Source organism: Geotrypetes seraphini, chromosome 3 (assembly GCF_902459505.1).
Source record: "Geotrypetes seraphini chromosome 3, aGeoSer1.1, whole genome shotgun sequence".
Lineage (NCBI taxonomy): Eukaryota > Metazoa > Chordata > Amphibia > Gymnophiona > Dermophiidae > Geotrypetes > Geotrypetes seraphini.
Genome location: NC_047086.1, coordinates 321,330,839 through 321,347,440, shown reverse-complemented (window position 1 = coordinate 321,347,440; position 16,602 = coordinate 321,330,839). Strand labels below are relative to the sequence as shown.

At 39.3% G+C, this 16,602-nt stretch overlaps 1 protein-coding gene across 5 annotated transcripts in view; it reads left to right on the top strand.

Annotated features, from left to right (window-relative positions):
* ENTPD6 (ectonucleoside triphosphate diphosphohydrolase 6) overlaps nucleotides 1-16,602 on the top strand; it is a 115,495-nt gene that overhangs the window by 16,149 nt on the left and 82,744 nt on the right. For 3 of the 5 annotated variants that reach the window (XR_004538750.1, XM_033936991.1, XM_033936989.1), the window contains 3 exons: nucleotides 3,282-3,358; nucleotides 5,585-5,728; nucleotides 16,126-16,201. Coding sequence is in view for 4 of the 5 variants with exons in the window: in XM_033936989.1 (XP_033792880.1) it covers nucleotides 3,282-3,358; nucleotides 5,585-5,728; nucleotides 16,126-16,201 (297 nt within the window). In the remaining variant the exon portion in view is untranslated. The remainder of the gene's footprint in view (nucleotides 1-3,281; nucleotides 3,359-5,584; nucleotides 5,729-16,125; nucleotides 16,202-16,602) is intronic. The other 2 variants (XM_033936993.1, XM_033936990.1) reach the window with 1 other exon arrangement.

Below are 16,602 nucleotides of genomic sequence, written 5' to 3'. Positions count from 1 at the left end.
CCCTATTTTCCCAGACCACAGAAAGTTTCTCAGATTTCATGCACTGGAAAGTCCTTATCAATTTTCAGCTCTGCCCTTTGGGCTAGTGACAGCTCCTCGCACCTTCACCAAAGTAATGGTTGTGGTGGCAGCTCACCTGTGCTGGATGGGGCTGCAAGTGCATCCCTACCTGGATGACAGGCTGATTAGAGCCACCTCATTATCTGAGGGTCGGTGCACAGTAGATCAGATGATCAAAGTCCTAGAGGATCTGGGTTGGATTGTAAATTACTGAAAGAGCAATTTGATGCTGACTCAATCCTTGGAGTACCTGGGAGTCTTGTTCGACACGGCTGTCAGCCGAGTCTGTCTACCAGAGACATGCAGACAGAAGCTGTGGTCTCTTGGACAAATCGGTCCCACACAAATGGAGCTATCCAAGTCCTGGGGTCCATAGTGGCAACAATAGATGTGATACATAAGAACATAAGCAATGCCTCTGCCGGGTCAGACCTGAGGTCCATCGTGCCCAGCAGTCCGCTCACGTGGCGGCCCAACAGGTCAAGGACCTGTGCAGTAATCCTCTATCTATACCCCTCTATCCCCTTTTCCAACAGGAAATTGTCCAATCCTTTCTTAAACCCCAGTACCGTACTCTGCCCTATTACGTCCTCTGGAAGCGCATTCCAGGTGTCCACCACCCGCTGAGTAAAGAAAAACTTCCTAGCATTTGTTTTGAATCTATCCCCTTCCAATTTTTCTGAATGCCCTCTTGTTCTTTTTTGTTTTGAAAATTTGAAGAATCTATCTCTCTCTACTTTCTCTATGCCCTTCATGATCTTGTAGGTCTGTATCATGTCTCCTCTGAGACTCCTCTGAGGCAAAAGCCCACATGTGTCCCCTCAGCATGCGTTACTCTCATGCTGGTTTCCATAAACAGATGTATTACAGAGGTACTTTCCCTAAATGCTGGAGTCTTGGACCAGCCTTCACACAGGCCACAGCTTCCAGTTGCAAGTGCATCCAGGCATCCTTACACAGAGTCCATTATGCATGGAGGATCCAGATCGCTTTGCTCTTATGGCATGGCTCTTGAGGGTATTCAGAGGTGGACATTGCCACCCTTTTCAAGTCTAAGAAGTCGACTACAGTCTCTGCCTATGCCTAAGCATGGAAGACTTTCCAGCATTGGTGCATCCAGGAACGCATGGATCTATTTTCAGTTCCGGTGGTGGTGGCTTTTCTTCAAGCTGGCCTTGACAAGGGCCTCACTGTGACTTCTTCAAGTCCAAGTAGCTGGGCTCTCTTGTTTCAGAGCTCAAGACAGCAACTCTACGCTGGCATCTCATCCAGACATCACCAAATTTCTAAACGGTGCTCTTTATATCAGAACACCTATCAAACCTCTGTTTTCTTCATGAGATCTTGATGTGGTTCTGCAAGGTCTCAGCTCCATTCAAGCTGCTGGAAGAAGCATCTCTCTTGGACTTGATGCTTAAGGCGGTTTTTCTGGTAGCTGTGACCTCAGTGAGACAAGTCTCGGAGCTTTAACCTCTTGTAGAGAGCCTTTCCTTAGATCTCGGAGACTTCCTTCTTTTCTGCCGAAGATGGTTTTGGCATTTCATGTTAATTAGGAAGTCTGCCTTTCTGTATTCCAGTCCACCGGTTCTAAGAAACAGGACTGCATTTTGAAAAAGTTGGATGCGAGAAGAGTGTTTCTTCGTTATCTGGAGGTCACCAACGAGTTCAGACTCTGACCATCTGTTTGTGCTGTCTCGTGCAACTAAGTGAGGTAAGCCTGCTTCCATGGCCACCATTTCCAGATGGATCCGTAAGACCATTTCGTCAGCCTACATTATCTGTGGAAAACAGCTCCCTGTTTCTGTTAAGACGCATTCAACTAGAAGTGTAGCTTCATCGTGGGCAGAGGCTAGGGCAGTCTCTCCAGAGGAGATATGTTTAACAGTGACTTGATCCACTCTACACGCATTTGCAAATTTTTATAAGGTAGACTTGGCGGCAAGAGAGGACTCTGCTTTTGGGTCCTCAGTGTTATGGGCCAGCAGTCAGCTCGCCCTAAATGTCTGGGACTACTTTTGTACATCCTGCTTGTCCAGAATGACATATCTATTGTACTGGGAAAATCTTTTCCAGTAGACAGGTGTGTCTTTCTGGACCCCTGTCCTGTCCTTCCTGTGCTTGCCTACTGTCTCATTATATTTGCTTCTCCAAGTTTGTATCTTGGATGTCAGTCAGCTCTTTAGGCCCTGAAGAATTCTGTAAATGTTTATAGTCTCTACAGAGGTACTACCTGAGTTCCTTTGATGCTTCTGTTGACTGTTCATTGATTGTTCAAGTGTTAGGTTTGAGCAGAACAGTTGATTATTTGGAAAATTTCCCATTTTTGTCATTCACATAATTTAGATGGAGCCCTTGCGTGCTTGGGTACTAACTGCAAGTGGCAGTAGAGCTCCTGGTGAAGTAGAAGCAGGAGTAATCTAAGGAGTGGATTCCTTCTGCACATGGCTCACATCCATGGGGAGATAACCCATTTGTCCAGAATGACATACCCATCTACTGGAAAAGATATTATCAAGGTAAGGACATAATCTCTTTAGATCTAGTAGTCAACTTTCAGTTTTTTTCAGTATGGTATACGACGTGAAATTGCAGAACCCTGAGGAACTCTGTACAGTTAGACCCTAAATATTCATGGGAGTTAGGGGCAGAGCCGGCCCATGAATAGGGAAAAATCGCAAATAATTTTTTGGGCTGGCTCTGACCCACCCCTGCGTCCTCGACCTTACCTTGTGGTGTAGCAGTGACACAAGGCAGGAACGATCTTCCTACACTCCTGCCCTGTGCAGAGCCATCATCAAAATGGCTGCCATGAGTTCCCGTTGTAGTCTCCATTAAATAAACAAAGGCAAAAAAAAATCATGAATAACCAAATTTGCGAGTGGGTAAACCGCAAATCGGGAGGGGGAGCTGTATTTCCATGATCTTCTCTCTGGATCTGTTGTGTAAATTGTGTAAGATATGATTTGAACCACATTAGAAGAGACTTTTCAAAAGTTACCTCAAGTGCATTAGCGCTTAAAGAGGGCTTGAAATATATAAAGAACTGAATTCATATTGTATCAGCTGCACATGTACATAAGGGATGAATGAGCTGCCTGTTTGCCATTTTTCAAATATTAACAAGATACACAACTGTGTAAATAATATGAATTGACCCCATGTTATATTTTCACCATTTCTGATTTCCATTCGTAATCTTTACATTCCCTTTTCTTGCACAGAAACTCCTAAACTGGCCCATGAAACATTTAAAGCTCTGAAGCCAGGACTGTCTGCTTATGCTGATGATCCTGACAAGGTAATTTTCTGTTTAGTCTTGGTATGGTGGTTATTTATTGGTCACTTTTACTGTAGTGCAGTGTCTTGCAAACCCCGGCACACTAAACGCACATGTGTGACTTCACTTCAACGTCTGTGTGTGTGTGTGTGTGTGTGTAAGCCTCCCTGTTTGTTGACATAATACATGGTGACATGGTTGTCCGTGTGAATGAGAACCACCATGTTGTGAAGGAGATGCTGAAAAGCATTGAGAGCATTGAAAATCGCTCCGAGTTCCAGGAGATTGATGTGACACAGGCGGTCCGCACTGGTCCAATAGCTTTGAGTGTGCAGACCATCCAGATGAGCCCCCCAAGCATAGGTCGAGGAGTCGGTCGTGAGAACCTTCTGATGGGGAGGCGTGTGAAACAGCAAACCTCTGGAGAGATTGGAAGAGAGCATCCACCAGCAAAGAGACTGTGTCAGAGCAGGAGTGACCTGGATGGGGCGAGTCAGAGGGTTGGATACCTACATATAAAAACAGAACCGCTGTGCAGTCCTCTGACAAGTGTAACATTCTAAATAAAATTAGTTACGTTTGCTACTTACAAACAGTGTTGGCAAAATCTGCAAAACTGTTTGTTGAAGGAACCCCGACATTGAAAATCAAAATACTTTAAGGCAGGATAAAACACGACTTACTAAAAACTTCGGCAACAGTGAAAAAAGGTCCCGGGCATTCTGGAACTAGAAGATGATGGCCGCTGAGTGATGTAAATTTAAACACTGCATAAGTGTTCTAACGTTACATGAAACGTAAAAGCATACCTTTACAACAGACCAATCAAATTGTTTCAATGATATGTGTATAAAGGAGAACAAAAACTTTAAAAAAAAAACCCTAACACATGCATATTTTATTTATTTATTTATTCATTCAATTTTCTATATTGCTCTCCCAGGAGAGCTCAGAACGGTTTACATGAGTTTACTCAGGTACTCGAGCATTTTTCCCTGTCTGTCCCGGTGGGCTCACAATCTATCTAATGTACCTGGGGCAATGGTGAGATTAAGTGACTTGCCTAGGGTCACAAGAAGCAGGGTGGGTTTGAACCCACAACCTCAGGGTGCTGAGGCTGTAGCTTTTAACCTCTGCGCCACACTTGTCAATGCTTGTCACTGCTAAACCTAATGATAAATAATCAATGAATCCATGTATAAATAATTTGAACACAAACAAGATGATGTGATCTTCAAATCCTATATTGGTTAATAACGAGAACAAAAACACTTGGAGACGATAATGTCCAAGATATGCAGGTCTTTATTAAAAATACAGTCAATCCAGATGATGAGATGTCAAGGACCCAAAAATCGGGGACTAAGGACCCAACACGGTCCGTGTTTTGATGACCCTGTCTTCCTCAGGGATCCTATGGATAATAAAATGATTAAATGAACTGTGTCCTAAAATAGTGTGTGGTTTATTTGCAATAAAGCGTACTGTGGAATGTGGTTAAACGAAGCAGAGGTGACTGGTGCCAAAAATGTGTTGTGTTAAAGAAGTAGCAAATGAGCTTTAAAATAAGTGTGAATGTGCAAATGTGGAAAAGTGTCTCAAAATGACCGAATCATAACTGTGAGTTCCGCATTCTAAAAATGTGAACTTGAATAAAATAGTGTGAAAGTGGCATATGAAGTGGTATAAGTGAATAAAGGTCATTTTATTATCCAAAGGACCCCTGAGGAAGACAGAGTCATCGAAACATGGACCGTGTTGGGTCCTTAGTCCCCAACCTTTGGGTCTTTGACATCTCATTATGTGGATTAATTGACTGTATTTTTAATAAAGATCTGCATCTTGGACATCATCGTCTCCACAGTGTTTTAATCTTGTCTTGATTGACCCTTGGGTTTGTGGACTATTAAGGGTCAATTTTTGTTTGTTGTTAATAATAATAACAAAACATATTGTCTTAAAACAATGAGAGCAAGCAAACATATGATAAATAATCAAGTAACAATGGCAAAATAACCTGAACAGAAAAAGGGAGGGTTTTTTTTGTTTGTTTTTTTGAAAGAGAGCTACATGAACGGTCTCAAATCAAGTTCCATATTAAACCACTTGATGTAACTGTGTTATATTCATGGATAAACCGCTGTTAAATCTGGATTTCCTCCTCTCTGCTTTGTGATTTAAATAGGTATTGTTTTTGGAAATGATTTTGCCAGCATATTAAATCATGTTGTTTCAAAACCCTTCCAGTGCACTCAGGGAATACAAGAACTGCTGGAGGTTGCTAAAAAGGAAATTCCAGAAGAGATATGGAAAATTACTCCCTTGGTTCTCAAAGCAACAGCAGGTTTGCGCTTGTTACCAGGAGAAAAGGCGCAAAAACTGCTTGATAAGGTGATGATTTTGTTTCATAAAGAAACTCTTTTTGGGGTCAAGCTACTAGAGCATTCTGACATGCTCTATCAAGTATGTGCAGGATATTTTATGTCCTGACTCTTGCATAGGGCCCCCTTTTATGTACAGTGTTTATATAAAATTTTAAGTTTTAAGAGGGCAGTTCAGTAATACGAGATGTGCCTCCTAGGAGTATGTCCTATTACAGAAAGTGATGCCTTCTTTTCTTTATAAAATGCTAGTCTAACAGGTCAGATACATGTATGTAATTTAGGCGTGACCACTTACACCAAAATGCAGGTGATATGTTTGCATCTTAGAATATTCTATAAATTACATACAGAGGTATGAGTCCTGGCCAAGTGTACACCCACCTATGAGATATCTATGTATTTACAGAATCATGCTTGGGTATAATTTTTCCATTTACATACATATATGACATTATTCTAAACATTTAGTCGTGTAATCGCCATGTAAATGTTTGCACCTACACTTTCCTCGCCAGAGGAAAGGAGAAGAGCAGGAGAGGAGAAGGGCAGGTGAGGAGAGGGGAGGAGATCCAGAGAGGCAGCACGAGGGGAAAGCCGAGAAGGGAGCAGAGAGCCAGGGGCAGGCGAGAGGAAGCTCCGCCCACCCCCACCACGTCAGCGGCTTCAGCCCAGACTCCCCCTTTAAAGGGGGGAGCCAATGGTGCGCAGCTGTTCGGCGCACGGCGAAGGCGAGCGGCAAAGGCGTTCACCTTAGTTAGAGCGTCTTTTGCGAAGGGCCTCGAGAAGGGCCGAGCAAATAACAGACGAGGACTCCAGGACACCAGAGAAGCACAGGAAGGTAAGGAAGAAGCGGACACAAGCACAAGGAGAGCACACACACAAGACCAAGAAGGATAGAGAGGCAGCAGGCTCCAGGGACAAGGAAGAAGTAGGCCCAAGAGAGGACAGCACTTACTCACAAGCAAAAGAAAGCGACATACAAGTAGATAAGAAGGAGCCAACACAGGAGAGAGCACACAAACACACACTAAAACAGGAGCAGAAGACACCTAGTAATTTTAAGGGGAAAAAGGAGAAAAATAGAAGCAGCAAGAACCCAGAAGAGATTTCCAGTATACTGCACGGAGTGTCATATGTATGACTACCTCCCCTCGGGATGGCAGGCGTACATATGCAGTCGGTGTCAGGAACTGGAAAGCCTGAAGAAGGAGGTCGGATGACTACAGTGCAGGATTCAGGAACTGGAGGGACTCCACATCTCGGAAGAACCGTTCAAGGCAGACAAAGACCCCACAAGAGAGAGCCGCATCAAGGAGCAAGTAAGGGAACTTGAGAGATTCATCGAGGAGACCCGCAGGCGGCTGGAAGAACAGGGTTACCAGCAACGTTGGAACGAGGAAGCTATGCCCATGCGAGTTGGAAGACTGGAACCAACAGGTACCAGGGATGAAGGAGCTCATGGTGGAATTGAGCAAGCAGAGGAGGCAAAGACTCACCGGTACCCTGAAGGAGAAGTACCGAACCACACTGAAGATACAGACTTGCGACCAGAGAGGAAGATGAAAAAAGGGAAATCTGCAATCATAGTGGGGGACTCAATCCTGAGATAAGTGGACAGTCGCATAGCAGGAGGGAGGGATGACCGACTAGTGACCTGACTCCCGGAAGCAAGAATGAAGGATATCACTGACAGAATCGAGAGGATCTTGGAAGGAGCGGAAACAGAAGAGATGGCAGTGATCCATGTTGGAACAAATGATGTCAACAGGAGGAATTACAGCAGGACTGCACTAACTGAACAGTTCAAGACCCTGGGAAGGAAACTGAAGCTGAGGACAAAGAGGATAGCATTCTCAGAGATCCTGCAGCCTCAAGAAAAGCAAACAGAATGTTGGGTATCATCAAGAAGGGTATTACAACCAGAACGAAGGAAGTTATCCTGCCGCTGTATTGAGCGATGGTGCGCCCGCATCTGGAGTACTGTGTTCAGTACTGGTCGCCGTACCTGAAGAAGGATATGGCAATACTTGAGAAAGTCCAGAGAAGAGCTACACGAATGATAAATGGTATGTAAAACCTTTCATACGCAGACAGGCTAGAGAAACTGGGGCATTGAGAATGTGGAGAGGGACAGATTCTTCAGCCTATGGGGAACTACAAGAACAAGAGGGCACTCAGAGAAACTAAAAGGGGACAGGTTTAGAACCAATGCCAGGAAGTTCTTCTTCACTCAGAGGGTGGTGGATACTTGGAATGCGCTTCCGGAGGGTGTGATAGGACAGAGTACTTTACAGGGTTTCAAAGAGAAATTGGATAAATTCTTGAAAGAAGAAGTTATTGAAGGATATAGATAGGGAAGATATAGGATGAAAAAGGGTATAGTTAGAAGGATATAGATAAGGAAGGATAAAAGGGATTGAAGGATATAAGGGATCACTTACAGGTCATGGACCTGATGGGCCGCCGGGGGAGCAGACTGCCGGGCGCGATGGACCTCTGGTCTAACCCGGCAGCAGCAAATTCTTATCTTCTTATTCGCGAATTTCGTATCTACGGATTCGCTTATTTGCGGTTTTAGATTAAAAAATACATTTTCATTTTTCAGGCTATTTTAAGCCCTGTAAGCCCCTGCCCTTAAGCCTTACCTGGTGGCCTAGCGGGTTTTCGGGGCAGGAGCGATCTTCCCACGCTCCTGCCCCATGTAGATCACTCACAGGAAATGGCTTGAGAGACAACGGGAGCTCATGGCAGCCATTTCCTGTGAGCGATCTGCACGGGCAGGAACATAGGAAGATCGCTCCTGCCCCGAAAATCCTCTAGACCACCAAGTAAAGCTTAAGGGGGGGCTTTCAGGGCTTAAAATAGCCGGGGGAAGCGGGAGTTAGGGGCAGAACCAGCCTGAATATTATTCGTGGTTTTTTAATATTCACGGGCCGGCTCTGCCCCAAACCCCCGCGAATATGGAGGGGGAAGTGTATTTTATAGATTTACTCCTTTACTTTATTTTGCTCGCACAAGAGTGCCTGTTGATTGGTAGGTCCTTCTGGATGTCTTTCTACACAGATCTGCCTGAAAATTGAGCACAAGGGATTAAAAGTAAAAATTGAGGACTTGTGCCCTTCATTTGAATCTGTTCATACTTAGAATTACCTGACAACTTTTGCTGTCAGTTGTCCATACTGACATTAACTTGCTCAGAGGATGAGAAGTATGCCTTTGCATCTTACTTCTGAGAATGTACTTTTTTGAGACATTGGTTGGCACATTCTGCATTTTGTGATGTAGTAGTGTATTTCCTATTTATCAGATCACATGTATACTGCTGCATCTGTAACCAAACATTTACCTAATCGAGCTTTCAAAAAAAGATTTACTGTAGTTACTTTCTCAGTACTGCAATAACTGCTTGGGGACCTTTTGTTTTAATTAAAGGTGATTGGTTGTACTACTTCAGAATAAATATGCTTCTGAAAAAAGGTATCTGGTTTTTTGTTTTTTTTAATATCTTTATTCATTTTTACATTATACAATCAAGTGTAAAAGAAATCAAGTCATACTGTACATTCTTCACTTGAAACTCTGCAATCATTTTATACCATAGACTATCTCCCCTCCCTCCCTTTTCATATATTACCCCTCATAATGTCATAAAACCCACTCATCCCCCTTCCCTCTACACATATTTAATGGGGATAAATACAATTATTTATTATAATACTCAATTAATGGTCCCCACACCACTTTAAATTTCTTATAATAACCTCTCTTAGTTGCCAATGTTTTTTCCATTTCATACACCTGACAAACCGAACTCCACCAAAAACAATAATTCAATCCCCTATAGTCTTTCCAATTATGTGTTATATGTTGGATGGCAACTCCTGTTAAAATCATTAACAGTTTATTATTATTCGATGAAATTTGACTTTTGGCCCTCATAGACATTCCAAACAAAACTGTGTCATATGATAGGGCCACAGGATTCTCTAACATACAATTTATTTGACCCCAGATCAATTTCCAAAAATTATTAATAAACGGACAATAAAATAATAGATGATCTAGAGTTCCAGCCTCAAGATGACAATGCCAACATCTATTAGACTTAGAGCAATCCAATTTTTGTAAACGAACAGGGGTCCAGAGTGCTCTATGCAACAGGAAAAACCATGTTTGCCTCATAGACGCAGACATTGTACATCTTATCCTCCAAGACCAAATACGTGGCCATTGGGATGCATTAATTTGATGCTTAATCTCAATGCTCCAAATATCTCTAAGTACAGTCCTTGATTTTTTATTTAAATAGCCAGATAATGTTTTGTACCACTGCGCAGCCTGGTGACCCATAAAATCTGCCTGGAAGCATAAGAATTCTAGAGTAAAATGAGTATTTAAAGATTTCCATTCAGGGAACCCTGCCTGAATGGCCTGCTTCAATTGCAACCATTTATAACTTTGTTTTTTATTCAGTCCAAATTTATGTTGTAATTGTGAAAACTCCAGCAGCTTACCATCATTAATAACATCATTTAAAGTACATATTCCTGCTTCAATCCAATCCTTCCAGACAATCATAAAACCGCCTATTTGTATCTTGGAGTTCAGCCATATATTTTGACAAGTAGATTTTTGAATAGTAATAGGAGTTAAGTTGTTAACATACTTTAATGTTGTCCATGTGTCCATTAATATCCTATTACCTTTTCTTATTCTAGGCATTTTAATACTAATCAAATGACGAAGCCTAATAGGAGACATGAGCTGCCACTCCAACCATAACCAATCTGGAAGCTTCTCCATGAGTTCTGGGAGGACCCAATACATACCTTGGCGCAAGATATAGGATTGATGAAACCTATAAAAATTTGGAAAATTTACCCCTCCCTCCTCAATTGGTTTTTGTAAAGTCACTAGAGCAATTCTTACAGCTTTACCCAGCCAAATAAATTTACTAAGAATATTATTTAACTTTTTGTAAAAAGACCCCTGAGAAAAACTGGTATCATTCCCATTTGATAACAAACCACAGGCAATATCATCATTTTGACTGTTTGTACTCTTCCCCACCAAGATAAATGTAAAGGATTCCATTGCTCACATAACTCTGTTACTTTTTGCAATAAACTTTTTTCATTCATTATAATTGTCTCATCAAGCGTGTTTTTTATCCATATACCTAAGTATTTTATTCCTTCTTCTTTCCATATAAAAGGGAATGAATCAAATAATCCTTTTGTGCAATGCACATTTAAAGGAAGAACTTCTGATTTAGTCCAATTTATTTTATATCCTGAAAACTTTCCAAATTTTTCTATCAAATCCAATAAATTTGGAATGGTTGTTTCAGGATTCCTCAAATGAAGTAATATATCATCCGCATATGCAGAAACTTTATATTCTTTATCCTTATGCGGTATACCCTGTATCTCCTCTTCCTGTTGAATAGCTAGTAATAAGGGTTCAAGCACTATATCAAAAAGTAAAGGAGATAGAGGACATCCCTGTCTAACTCCCCTTTGCAATTTAAAACAATCAGAAAAATTATTATTGATATATAATCTAGCAACAGGAGAGCTATACAGAGTTTTAATCATTTGTATAAATCCCGAACCAATACCAAACCACTCCATGGCCTGATACATAAATGTCCATTCCACACGATCAAAAGCTTTCTCTGCATCCAGAGACACAGAAAAAGCCGGATCTCCAATTTCTTTTGTTAAATATAACATTTGCAATGCCAATCTGGTGTTATTAGAAGAGTGTCTCTGAGCAACAAACCCTGTTTGATTCATACCAACTATATGAGGAAGAACTTTTGCCAAACGTGTAGCCAAAAGTTTGGCTAATAATTTACCATCTACATTTATCAACGAAATAGGCCTGTAATTTGAAACCAACATGGGATAAGAACATAAGAAATGCCTCTGCTGGGTCAGACCCGAGGTCCATCGTGCCCAGCAGTCCGCTCACGTGGTGGCCCAACAGGTCCAGGACCTGCGCAGTAATCTTCTATCTATACCCCTCTATCCCCTTTTCCAGTAGGAATTTGTCTAATCCTATCTTGAACCCCAGTACTGTACTCTGCCCAATTACGTCCTCTGGAAGCGCATTTATTTGGCTTCGGCAAAACAATAGTTAATGATTCTGCCATAGTGCCTAATATACAACCTTTCTTTAGTTGATTCTGATATAAATTTAATAAATGAGGTAAAAGAGTATTTTGAAATGTTTTATAAAACTCTACCGTAAAACCATCACCACCTGGAGCGGTCCCCACTCTAAGAGACTTCAATGCTGTTTGTAATTCTTGTAAAGATATTGGATTTTCCAAACTTCTTTTTATATGATCAGGAATCTTCGGACCTTCAATATTATTTAAAAACTCTATACCATCTTTTTCTTTATTTAAATAAGACTCAGAAGAATACAGGTTTTTATAATAATTTAAAAACTGTTTTAAAATAGGACCAATCTGAAAATGAGTTTCACCTTTTTCATCTTTTATTGCATTCAATTTCATCTTTCTTTTTTTCACTTTAAGATAATTTGCCAATAGTCTTCCCGCCTTATTTGAACTACCATAATACAAAGCTTGTTGACACATAATATTTTTTTTAGCCAAATTAGAAGAAATCTCATTATATTTATATGTTGCTTTTAATAAAGTTTGCAACGTAGAATTCTCCCACTTATTAATCAATTTTAATTCTAAATCTTTTATTTCTTGTTCCAATTCCGTAAATTGCTTATTTAATTGTTTTTTAGAATAAGCTGAAAATGATATAATTTGCCCTCTCATCGTTGCCTTAAAAGCATCCCATATTATTTCTGTAGATATTTCCTCTGTAATATTATTTTGAAAATATTCATCCATTTTTAATTGAAATTCTTCACAAAATTTTGGATATGCAAGCAATGCATTATTAAATCTCCATACCGGCCTAACATTATCTGGGTCATTAAAATTTAAAGAAATCCACACTCCTCCATGATTTTATAAAATTATTGGTTCTATAGAGGCTTGTGTAACATCTTGTATTAGCCCATCAGAAACAAAAATATAATCAATTCTAGAAAAAGATTTATGAACATGTGAATAAAATGAAAAATCTCGATCATTAAAATGAAGAATTCTCCATATATCTTTTAAATTACAAGAATTTATAAAATTATCCAACCCTAAAGATTTTAAAATTTTACTAGGTTTTTTATCCAATAAAGGGTCCACAACAGCATTAAAATCTCCTGCCACTATCAAATTATTAGCAGCCAGTGGTAAAATTATTGGTTGTAGAGTTTTAAAATATTCAATTTGATTCGAATTAGGTACGTACACATTAAATAGCGCCACAGTATTATTGCCCATACTCATGTTCACATGCACCCATCTTCCTAATTTATCTGCTTTTACCATATTAAATCCTGCTGAACATTTTTTATTTATTAAAATTGCTACCCCAGCTTTTTTTCCCACCGCTGGTGCAAAAAAGCAATCCTTCACCCAATTACCAATTAACTTTTTTGATTCATCTCCATTAAGGTGAGTCTCCTGTATGAAATAGACATCCGCATTCTGTTTTTTTAAATATAGCAATACTTTTTTCCTTTTTATCGGGTGGTTGAGACCATTAACATTTATTGAAAAAATTTTTAAAGTCATTATATTAAATCAAAACAATAATAATATTCCTCACATCAATATTATAACCTCTTTTCCCCATTTTAAAATTATTATTAGACCCCATCCCTTCCCTTATACCCCTTCCCATATTCTTAATCCCCCCCTCCTGTCCCTCCTTTGAATTATTTGCCAACTTTGAAACGCACACTTTGACTAGGCAATAGATAAACTCCCCACAAGCTATATTTATAATTTTAAACCAATAGCCAGATCATTATCATATTAAAATGAAAATCACTTTATCACACAAGACTTCTTTATCAAGGTTTACCTCTTTTTTTTTTTTTTTTTTCCTTTCCCTTCCCCCCATCTCTCATAAACCCTCCCTTCTTTACTCATTCATTACCATTAAGATATTATTGAAATACATAATAATCAAATCAAATTTTAAAATTACAATCATCCAAACCACATCCATCTTTCATGGCAGACTACATCACATACCCTCAAATTAAATGTCACTTTTAAATATTATTAAATATATAATGGAAATCTTTCTTCCTGACTTTTTCTTTTCAAAAAGTCAATAATTCCCCAAACACAACAAATGTTATCCCTTTAACATAACCCTCCTAAAATTCCATACCTATTTTCACACTAGCATATTTGCTACCCTTTTAATTTCCACTCCATTCACAACATTCTCTTGTATCATATGCCTTATATTATAACATCCAAACTTTCCCTACATCCTTTGATTTTTACCAAAACTTCTAATTTTATTTTTTTTTTTTACCTCCTCACATATCCACCATTATTTATATTAAGGTCAGACCAATTTTTAGCACAAACAATAATATTATGACTCTTGTTGCATTAATATATTTGCAATTTCAAAACTATAGTCCATACATAACAACAATTTTCCTCTTCTTGTAATGAGATGCTATATGTCCCACAATGTCTCCTTCCGAATCTCCTCTTGCTTGCAGTTCCATATCAATTTCTATCCTCTCACACTACTGTTTATACATTCTCAGTTTCATCTTTTGATCCACCTTAAATCTCCTTTCCAAATGATTTGCATAAAGATGTATAATGACCACAATTTCAAACTTGTGGTGTCATTCATAGGTCTTTCACATTCTACATATATAAACCCTGTTCCTTTTTATTGACCATCATATCTCTGTCATTTTTATTTTAAGGTCAGGCCAACTATATACCAGAACCATCTTCAAAAAATCCTCTACTGCATTTATAGATTTTCATTTCAATGTCTTATTCCATATATCACAGCAGTCTTCTCCTTTTATGCAAATAATAATTGTAAGGCATATAAAGTCTCAGTCTAACTCTCATCTTGCTTGCAGATCCATTCTATTTAATGTCCTCTTGCTTGTAGTTTATACCTTCTCAGTACTATTTAGAACTTATCTCCTTCAGTCTGTTTTCACAATCCTCCACCGTTACTCAGACTGTCTGTCCAAACAGCAAGTCAGTATAATCCATCTTATTAACCTCTGTCTTTTAAAAGGTCTGTAATATTGCATCTCTTAAACTCTTAAAGGCTACATTCCATTTGCCTCATGACAAGATAGAATGTGGAATATATTTGAAATCCAACTGCAGCCATGCCTTTAGAATCTCATTAACTTTTTTTTTTTTTTAAACATATAAATTCCAAACAAATAATAAACATTTCAATCAAGAACACAAATACTTTCATCCAAATCTCTACTAAGTAGCCATTGGTGATTCGCACTGCTCCAGAAACTCCTTAAGTTTATCTGCAGTATCAAAATTCAAAGTTTTATTTTTATAAGTGACCCGCATAGTTGCCGGGTATATGAGCCCATATCTAGCACCCAGACTTCTCAGCTGTGGTCTCAAGTCTAATAGCTGCTTCCTCTTTTGTGCCGTTGCTCTGGCAAAGTCAGGCACTATGTAAATCTTTGAATCCTGACACTTTAAGTTTTTATTATCTTTAGCTAATTTAATTATTTCAGCTACCTGCTGATATCTAAGTAGCTTAAAGATCAGTGGACGTGGTCCTTTTTGGCTGTTTGATAATCTCGTTGGGACCCTGTGTGCACGTTCTATTTCCAACGGATACTTATTTTGCAACGGGAGCACCTTGGGCAAGAAATTAATTAAAAATCCAATCGGATCTGACTTTTCAATTCCCTCCGGGACCCCAAGCACCCTTAAATTACTCCTTCGTTCCCTATTGGACAAATCTTCCAGCTCCCTTTTCAGTGCTTCAATTTCCTTACTGTGGTCCTTGTGCTTTATACTTTCCTCCTCACACTTTTCCACTCTTTTATCAATTTGATCCACTTTCATTTCCATCGCTTGTAATTTATTTGATAAACATACCACCTCTTCTTTGACTTCTTTTATATTTTTAGCGCATTCCAATATTATTTCCTTTATCACCTTTATTTCTTTCATTATGTCTTTGTTTTCTACATCCTCCGGCGGCAACGGAACTGACAGCGGTGTAGCCGTATCAAATTTCTATCGCTTCATGCTTCCTGAGCTGCTCCCCGTCGCCAAAATTTTGTTTTGCTTTCCCGAAGCCATTATTCACCTCTGCCTCACTTTTCAGAGTGAAATTTAAATTTTTTCCGGCTATGTTCTCTGTCAACTAGCTTGTCTTCACGGAGCAACTCCACTACCCAGCCATTTTCGTCCGCTCCAAAGCCACACCAAAAAAAAAGGTATCTGTTTTGGAAAAGTGTTTATTGATTCTTTGATATTTTTTTATTTTTTAGGTAAAAGAAGTATTTCAGTCATCTCCTTTCTTTGTAAGAGATGATTGTGCTACAATTATGAATGGAACTGATGAAGGTATGTTTAAATAATCAATATTATTATCCAGAATATTTTAGTCAATACTTTGATCACAGTTTAATTGACATGGTTTGAGGTAGCAATCTATTAAATCATGTTAGAAAGTGTTTTATGCACTAGCTGTAGACATGTGGTTGGTACAATACATGGATTCATTGCATACACCTTGGCATTAAGGATTCATGTAGGTATCACATTTCAAGTTTTATTAAATTTTGTTATGTACGCAATATCAAATGCTTCAATGCATATCACATTTTTTAAAAATGGGGGGCAAAACAAAACTCTTTTATACAATTACATACAAATTCTATACATTCTAATGCATGACTGGTACTGAAGGTGAACGGGATGAACTACTATCTTTAAAGAAAGGAAACATTTAGGGGGGGGGAACG